General features: G+C 51.9%; 1 protein-coding gene across 1 annotated transcript in view; it reads left to right on the top strand.

The window, feature by feature from the left end:
• The window catches only part of LOC122370777 (proto-oncogene tyrosine-protein kinase receptor Ret-like), a 53,258-nt gene continuing 43,853 nt past the window's right edge, over positions 1 to 9,405 (top strand). Inside the window, exons 1-5 of the mRNA XM_043346673.1 lie at positions 1 to 15; positions 255 to 1,065; positions 1,427 to 1,603; positions 2,273 to 2,384; positions 3,876 to 4,014. Coding sequence (XP_043202608.1) covers positions 1 to 15; positions 255 to 1,065; positions 1,427 to 1,603; positions 2,273 to 2,384; positions 3,876 to 4,014 — 1,254 coding nt within the window. The remainder of the gene's footprint in view (positions 16 to 254; positions 1,066 to 1,426; positions 1,604 to 2,272; positions 2,385 to 3,875; positions 4,015 to 9,405) is intronic.

Below are 9,405 nucleotides of genomic sequence, written 5' to 3'. Positions count from 1 at the left end.
ATGACGGAGCTTCTGGTCAATGACTTAGCAAATTTTCCTTCAACATCAAGCATATATGCAGGACATTTGAGATAGTTCCTACAGCATTTAACTACATTTAGATTTTAGGTTAGGTACTTACTATAGGTGGCTCCAATAATGAAACATAAATCAGCCTGTCTAACGAGCTCCGTTTTTCCCTTACATTCTGCGTGCTTTATGTATGAAGTGTCGGCAGACGTGTAACCCAGCACCTCCCTCTCCCCCGGCGGCAGGTGACGATCACGGTAAACCTGCTCTCCGGCTGTCGGCCCACGGACCCGCCCCCGCCCCCGCCCCCGCCCGCCGGCGGCGCCGACCCGCCCGGCGACCACCAGGACGTCTATGAGGTCACCGTGAGCCGGTGGGCGGCGCGGTTCGCGCGCGTGTTCCAGCCACCGGCGGCGCTGGCGGCCGCCCTCCGCGGCCAGAGAGCGCACCTCGAGCCCGCAGACCTCGGCTCGCTGTCGGTGACGGCCTCGGGTGGTATCGTATACGTCTGGCGGCCGGAGCGGCTGGCGCGAGCGGAATCACCGCTAGTCCTCAAACTGGTGGCGTCATCAGCGTCCCCGGGCGTCGATACGGACGTGACGTCATCCAACAGCACCGACCGCAACATCACGCTGGTGTCAGAGGAGGGAGACTTCTCCTCGCCGAGCACAACGGAGGGAAGTGCCGCCGAACCCAGCACGGTCCCTGCGGCAGACGCCGGGGCCGACCCCGCCGAGGGAGCCGCCACAGTGAACGTCACGATCCGCGTGTGGCTGGCCGAGAACGGCTCCTGTTCAGGGGAGGCCGTGGGCAGTGGCTCACGGACGGCACCGGACGACCCGGAGCCAATGTGCGCGCGCAGCTCCCGGCTCGAGGACTGCGAGACCACGTGTGGTGCCGGCGCCAACGGCACGTGTACGTGGCGACCGCCCGAGGCCAACAAGACGCTGACGCACGAGTACGGCACGTGCAGCTCCGACCTGGCCACGTGTCCGGACGGCACGTGTGACCCGCTGGAGCAGCTCTCGGGCCGCATCTGCCCGCAAGACTGCGCCGGTAAGTGGACTCATCAGCCCGGATTGGGGAGGGTGGCGGTGGGGAGGATTGGAAAAGAGCACATGCTTAGGTCGATACATTCGGCAGTGTTGTTAGCATATCGACAACAGAGATGCTGCATGAAGGTATATCTATCGTTCTGTTTTAGACAAGTTGAACGCTGCTGAACAAGCTAATGGCAAAAACGATGTGGTCTTTTTAGCGGTGTTAGATATTTGAAACATGGGGCATCTTACGTCACTGTCTGTCTCACCTCTCCCTCTCTCTCTCTCTCTCTCTCTCTCTCTCTCTCTCTCTCTCTCTCTCTCTCTCTCTCTCTCTCTCTCTCTCTCTCCCTCCCTCCCTCTCCCTCCCTCTGCAGAGTACAGTTCGGCGGGCCTGTACCTGCAGCCGGGGCCGGCCGGGCGCGGCGTCGCCTCTGCCCGAGGACTGTGCGTCTGCCACTCGCGTCACCAGTGTGTCTGCGGACCGGCTGAGCACCTCTACAGCGTGTGGAACGAGACGGCGCCCGTCACCACCGACCGACCCGAGCAACCGCGTGAGTGGGACGGAAACTCGTGAGTCGGGATACCCATGATTGGCAGTTACGGTTACTCCCTTGTGATTCATGTACTCCCACGATCGGCACTCCCCTACCACATTTCACCACCCTCCCCACTCCGGCCCTACACGCCGTTCCGTCTTCATGCTCCCCGCTCCAGCGTTCACATGTCTGTTCCGTCCGTCGTCACGGTGTCTCTGTCGCTCGAGTCACTCTAACCTCATGCTTCTGTCGTTCCAGTCCGGTGTTTCTCCGTCGTTACAGTCCTGTATTTCTGTCCTTCCAGCAGCGCAAGTCCCTGTCGTTACCGCGTTCCTGTCGTTCCCGGTCCCAGCTACGCTTCTCCGAGCCGTCCTGTGCTCTCTGTCGTTCCAGTTGTGTGTAGTTCTGTCGTTAGTGTTCCTGTCGTTACAGTCTGTCTCTGTCGTTCCAGTTGTGCGTAGTTCTGTCGTTAGTGTTCCTGTCGTTACAGTCTGTCTCTGTCGTTCCAGTTGTGCGTAGTTCTGTCGTTAGTGTTCCTGTCGTTACAGTCTGTTCTCTGTCGTTCCAGTTGTGTGTAGTTCTGTCGTTGTGTTCCTGTCGTTACACTCTGTCTCTGTCGTTCCAGTTGTGTGTGTAGTTCTGTCGTTGTATTCCTGTCGTTACAATCTGTCTCTGTCGTTCCAGCGACGTCTCCCTCGGAGCCCTCCTGCGGCGCCAGCTGTATCGTCGGCATCACCCTGGGCCTGGTGCTGCTCCTCACTGTGCTGTTCCTCGCCTTCATGGTCTACGACGCCAGGTGAGAGGTCTCTGAGGCTCCACTCTACGACGCCAGGTAAGCGGTCTCCGAGGGTCTACGACGCCACTTAAAGGTAGTGTGCCAGCTTTCCTGGACCGTATGGAGTTAATGGCCCAGATAAGGAGAAGCGGATTTTTAGAACTTATCCATACCTTCAAAACTCATGGAAACGTCTTAAATTCTTCAAATTTTGAGTACCCCAGTGCGAAATTCGCCCCGACGGATTGTCGGTCGTATTCCAACCACATTTCACACCACTATGAACAATAAATGCACACACTGAAATCGCTATTACCGATATGCTCATCCAATCAAGTTTCGATAAACCCGTTCATCATCATCTCCTGCGGTTTCGAACACGCCTGTTAGGTGGTGCGGTAGACCACGCCCAAAGCCAGGGCCCCGGTAACGTGAGGTAGCCGAGTCGGGGCAGCGTGCGCTGACCCAAGCCGGGGCCGCGCGTCCTCCCGGTGTTATGTGATAGCCCGGGGCTGCCCGCGGGGATGCGGTAGACCGCGCCCAAAGCTGCGGCCCCGGCTTGGGTCAGCGCACGCTGCCTCGACTCGGCTACCTCACGTTACCGGGGCCCTGGCTTTGGGCGCGGCTTCTGCTCATACTTTGTGGTGTGGTGGTGGTGCGTCGGGCCGCGCGCTCTGACTTCGTCCAAGAAAAATGCGTCAGCTGATCATTGTCATTTCAGTGCCACTTGCGTGTGGTGAAATGGGGTCATAACTTAAGAGACGGCTTTTTCATATCAATTATTTTACATAAAATCATATTTCAAACCATAACTAATGTTCGACAGCCAAATAAAAGAAACAATACCAATACAGGCTTACAGTTTAAGGCTCGACATTGTGTTGTCTACGATTAGACAGCTGATAACTCATTCCTGTACGTCGTAACTCTATAATGACCTTTGCTTATTGTCACATGTGCGCCGCATTCGCGATTGTTGCCGACGCCTGTTTGCAGGTCAGCCCACTACAGTTGTTATACATATCGAAAAACCGATAAACTTTTAGGCGAAAAAGGCACTATTCCAGGCCCATTTTTGATTTTTTTTTTGCGATATTAGGTAAAAACATAAGCTTCTTATCCTAGGAAAAATAAAATGGGAAATCTTTCAAAGGTGGCACACTACCTTTAAGACGCTCTGAGAGTCTACGATGGTGCGAGGTGGCAGGCTTCCTCACGGTCTTCATATATTCTGACGACGTAAAGTGATGAAGAGGCTCTCTCGTCTCTGTGGTCTGCAGCGCAAAGTCAGGTCACCCATTGAAGCTGCATGCCGATTGCCGAACTCTTCCTACTAGACATAAATAATAAGCAGTTAAATAGTACCTGTAATTTACTGATCGTTGTGACAGTACAGCGAGGGACCGTGACCTCAGTTGATCTTTGCTCTAATTTATCCAACCAGCTGTGACCCCGGCTGGCCACGAAGGTGTCTGTGCCGAGATGGTGAAATGTTCTACTTCGCATGTGCAGGTGTAACAGCCTGAAGAAGCTTCAGAAGGACCCGTTCGAGGGTGGCATTTCGCTGTCACACATCAACACCAACCCCGGGGGCGACCTGATGACCTCCGGAGGCTTCTCCAGCACCGCTCACCTGCTGGAGGCACTGCCGGTGAGTCACTGTCAGGGACTGTACCAGTCAGTCACTGGTAGAGTCACTGAACCGTGAGTCACTGCTAGAGGCTGTACATTCTATTTTTGTGTTCTTGCCAGGGACTACGCCTGTCCGAGTGCTCTCGAGTGCTCTTCAGAACCGTTCTAATCCCTCCATCTGTTTGGTCGCGGTCTGTGCCAGTCTTTTCAGGTAGTATAAGGCTGCATTCCTATTCCGGCCATGAAACGTCACTGAAGACTATCCAGAGACCTGCGATTATTACCGTAATTGATATGAGTCCTTTTTAGGAGCCGCTGATTGCGGAGGAATCTATTTTAGTTTTGCGCACGACTGAATGCCGCATAGTTATTCTTATGAAAATGTGTAACGTTGTCCTACAAGCAATTGATATTTAGAAAAGCAAATGGACTTTCTCCACAAAGTAATTTAGTTCGCTGGAGTTTCGGATATCTATTAACGTACATATCTTCTTAAGCAATCGTATCTTAAAATATATTCGATCGCATCAAATCGTTTACAAAAGCAAACTACTACTAGCAAAAGACTTTCGGGCTGCATCAAATAATGGATTGAGATTGTATTAGCCGTTTTCACGACGGCCATCTGGTACACATTTGGTGCACATCTGGTGCAGATCAGGTGCAGATTTGGTCAAATCAGGTTCATTGTGTCTCTTAGTAGCTATCAGCTAGGGTTGCACTAATTGCTTATATGCCTGCTTTGTCATATTATCAGAGAGTATCATCGATTAAAACACTGAAATAAATTCATAAAATAAAGATATTTGCTGTAAAAGAGGTTAGGTGCAGATTTGGTCAAATTAGGTGCACTCGCCGGATAGCCCGTCGTGAAAACGGCTATTACCTCATTCATTCATTCATTTCCTTCGCCCAATACTAAGTGATTAATGTAAGAATTACGTACCTACATACTAGTGACCAAAGGTCCTACTGGTGAGAAATAACGTGCCAGATAATTCGCCATTTGTCTCAATAGTGCACGTGGATGGTCACGCCATATTGGCGGGAGGCCATTGGTGGCCGAATAGATGGCCGACCTATCCAATACATCTGGCATCAACCAGCTGCATTTCGGAGACTGTACGAGCCACCTGACCGAGACTGTACAACCAGAGACACAGGCCTCCCAGGTTCGTGTACCCCATCCGTCTTCAATAGATCAGATCTGCACCTACCTTCTCCCCCTACTACCACCCTATTGAAAGATAGCCCAGCTGCTAAACAAGTCGTGATCGGCAGCACGGCTATAGGAGCTCCTCTGCATTGATACCGTGCTGACTTATTGAAAGATGTGGCGAGATGAGGGCGTAAATGGGATTCTGGGATATCAGCTGGTGATGACCAGGGCTGGCATAGCACCGCGGAGAGGCGGGACGCAAATGTCACGCCGGACATGCCGTGTCAAAGGTCAGGTCAGTCGGGGTGGCCGTCCATTTTGGTCAGCCGTTCGTTCCAGCCTGTCCTAGATTACATGGCGCCGGCACACAGCCGCTGGACGGACGGACGGACGAGATTCCCGCCGATGTGATGAGCGGGTGCTGCGTCACTGACTCGTGTGTGTCCTGCGATGGTGCGATTTTGAACATCCACTTATCGGTACCCAGTCTGTGTGCACACACAGTGGGTTCCGCTGAGTTTTGGAGGCTTTAATGTGTGTCAGGCGCGGATACAAGGGGGGGCCATGGGGGCCATGGCCCCCCCCCCCTTGGCCGATTTTTTTCAAAAATAAAATAAAAAGTTAAAAAGTTAAAAAGCTGAAAAGGGGGCCTCCTGAAAATAAAGTGGCCGAAATCCGATGAGTTTTTTTTTTAACCTACCCACTTAGTTATTTCTTAGAAGACTAGCTGAGAAGACTTCTTTGTTAGAAGATTGGTAAAGCTTTTCATAACTTGGAGGTCTCTTATACTCACAGAGATGACCACTTTTACAGGGCCTCCTAACCTGCACAGAGGGCCTCCAAGCCTGCACAGATGTTGAGATGTTGCCTGAACAGCTAGATAAGCTCAATAGACGCAGTTTTTTTGGGGGGGCCCAACAAGTGGGAAGATGGGGCCTCCAACAGGTGGGATTATGGGGGGGGGCCTCCTGGTTTCTAATGGCCCCTCCCTTGGAGATTTTCTGGATCCGCCCCTGATGTGTGTCCGCCTGAAAAGGTATTACGTCGATATCATGGATGCTTTCTAATGATATTCGTGTGGTGATGAACAGTATGAGGCTGTTAAAGTGTCGTTCATTCTTTTTTTCCATCTGGTAGGTAATTTTGTTATCTGCTAGTGCATTTGAAGGCTGTTGGAATAGGAGCCCTGAGCCCAATTTCAAAAAGTGCAAATGCTCTCATATGGCAATTTGTAAGAAGAGGCTGGATAGTTATATTATCTATTCAGAAAGCGGTTTTAGTTATCGACATGTTGGCTGGTCTTTAGACATTTGATTGGCATATTGTGCCAACTATTCCGAGAAATTGCATTGCACAAAGACTACACGCATCTGCCGTGGAAGCCGGTTTCTCAGAGGCGCGTTTCCTCCAAACTACGACTTTACCGACATTCGCCGCTGACGAGCTGCTTTCAATTAGCTTTGATTTGCATCGACAGACACATTTCATCTTTGAAAGATACTAGGAACATAGAAGCATCCGACGGCCGGTTTCTGACAGCACTGGCTGGCAGTGTCTCGCGCCTCCTCGATAAGCGTGACGATGACATTTACGGTCCCGCCCCGCCTGCCTCTCTCATTTCGCCACCCCCCTCCACCCCCCCCCCCCCCCGGTCGGCCGCGGTGGGCGTGTTACGACGGTGGCGATGCCGCTCGGGCTGCCTGGCGTCGATCCCGGCCCCAAATGGAGCTGGTTCCCGACAGACAGCCGCGGCCGGTGTCAGTCTGTTACTGCGGCCGGCCGTGTCTGTTATTTGACCTGCCATTCTGTCCTCCGGGTCTGTTACATTTGTCTGGGTTATCGTCTTCCATGGTTGATAGTCTCTGTTTGGCTGCTCGAGTTAGTTCATTCACGGCTCGCATCTATTGCTTTAGTATCAACTAGTTCATAGCCGTTTTCTCGACGGGCTGGCTTGCGAATTCACCTAATTATACCAAATCTGCATCAAATCTCTTTTACAACAAATATCTTCATATCATATATTTATTTCAATCTTTAATATAAAATAACGTCTGATAATTTGCAAAAAAAATGAGGTCAATAAGTATCTGTGCAACCCAAACTGACAGATTTTAAGAAACACACTGAGCCTGGTTTGGCCAAATCTACACCAAATCTGCACCCACTATGCACCAAACGTGTACCAGATGGCCGTCGTGAAAACGGCTAATGACTGTCCCTTGGCGCAGTGTAGATGAAGGTGCAGAAAGTACGATACGCACTATTGGGATTTTGGTTAGATATAAATGTCGAGTATCATCGGTAGTCGATTATCGGGTGTGATTTACTCCCCAGCTTCTTTTAGGTAGTGACATTTTGAGTGCCACTGTCTCTTTTTTGACATTGCGGTACTTGATGTGTCGATATCTCCCCCCCCCCCTCCACGTTTTCAGTAGCAGCCGTGTTTTTTTTTAGGAAAAACACTGATCTCAGATGCTGAAGATTTGCTATGCCGTCTATGAACAATGATGTCTGCAGCACATTCAGTTTTCTGCTCCCCTGTAGCTCTAGAAAGGCCCGCTTTGGGAAATCATCGAGCCCTTCTGCCACCGTAAATATTCACCAAGCGCCATGTTTGTGCTACATCCAACTCTCTGGAAACTGAATAAAGCTGAACAACGGACAACCAAATTCGTTGAACAGTCACATGAATGAGACAGCTCTGAAAGATGTCTGGGATCGTTGCTGCTCAGTAGTCCATGTGAACGTTATTGCAGCTTCTAATTTTATCTGATTTTATCAACAGTTCTTGGAAACGCGAAGTTCCGTGACTAGTAGGCCTCCAAAAGTCCAAAAGTCCAGACTGTGCGCGGATTTCGATGTTCCGCGGCGTCCGCGCCTCCCCGGCTTCCCTGCCGGCTCGGCTGCCTGCAGGGTAGACTGTGCCGCAGGACAGGGCAGCCGCCGGGTCTGCCTGCCTCCCAGGCGGCCGCTGCGCAGCCAGCCTGGGTATCGCCGAGTCGGAGCGGGTCGCAGCGGGAGCGAATATCGTCCCTGTGATCGATGGCGAGCCGTAATGTGAAAACAGAACTAGATGAACGAATGGAGCCGTCAGCGGCCGGCGCTGGCGGCGCGCTCATTTGTCGGTGGCTTTGCGGGCAAGTGGGGAAGCTGTACTCTGACTTCCCAGGGATGACTGATGCCGATGTTGGTGATTGATACCTTGGGCCAGGGTCGTCTGAAAGAAAAAAAAATGGAAGAAGACGAGGGAGAAAAATAAGAGTGAGAAAAAGGGAGAGAGCGAGAGAGAGAGAGAGAGAGAGAGAGAGAGAGAGAGAGAGAGAGAGAGAGAGAGAGAGAGAGAGGGGGAGAGAGAGAGATAAGCAGGGAAAGGGAAAGCTAATGATAATGTAGCGAAAAATCAAAACATATAATGCAGACAAGTAGAGGAGCATAGAGAAACTTAGAAAGGTGGCAAGATCTGCGGCTGGCTGGTGCCGTCTCTGTAGCCGTTTATGCCACTACCACCGCCGCCGTCGCCGCGAACGGCGATGGTGGTCGGACCGAGAAGGTCACTGGATAATCGGGGGTCGGAAACGGCAATCATCTGATATATCTGTCAGAGCGCCGTACCGCCGGCGGCGGCCCGGACTGTCACCGGCGCGGCTGCGCCGACCCGAGGGAGGGGGAGGAGTTTCTCTGTCACACGGGCTTCCATTTTGGTCCGCCTTGCTCGCTAAATACGGTTGGCCTTATCCGATGGAATAGAGCAACATTTTAGTATACATTGGACGTGCCGTGATTTTTCCCTCCTCTTTCCCGTCTTTTTCTTTCTCTTTTTTTTCTGTCTTTGCTTTTCCTTTATTTTTCCCATTTTCTTTCTCTTTTGCCTTGGGTCTGCTTCTCTTTTTTCTGCTTTTTGCCATCCATTTTTCTTTTACCCGTGAGTGTCTGTTTGGTTGTCGGTCCCTCGATTGTGACCGCCCATTCTGTTCAGACGGTGTTGACGCTGCAAACGTTGGCGCCAGTCGGCCACTCGCGTGTTGTGTGCACAGCCAGCACGGCGCCAATCTGCCTCTGTGTCCCCGGGCGCGGACAGAGGGCAGCGACACTGGATCACACCGCACGGGACACCCACTCCCAGGCACTGAGACTCACAATGGCCGGTTGTGTCTGTAGTCAACGCCGTTTCACCAAATCAGAGTTGCATTGCTCTTGATTGCTTAAGTCCATGGGGTAGGTAGGTTCTGCGTGACAGATCATAACCTTTCA

The sequence above is a fragment of the Amphibalanus amphitrite genome, unplaced genomic scaffold (assembly GCF_019059575.1).
Source record: "Amphibalanus amphitrite isolate SeventyFive unplaced genomic scaffold, NRLGWU_Aamphi_draft 001167F_arrow, whole genome shotgun sequence".
Lineage (NCBI taxonomy): Eukaryota > Metazoa > Arthropoda > Thecostraca > Balanomorpha > Balanidae > Amphibalanus > Amphibalanus amphitrite.
Note: the sequence above shows the minus strand (reverse complement) of the source record. Positions and strands in the feature narration are given on the sequence as shown.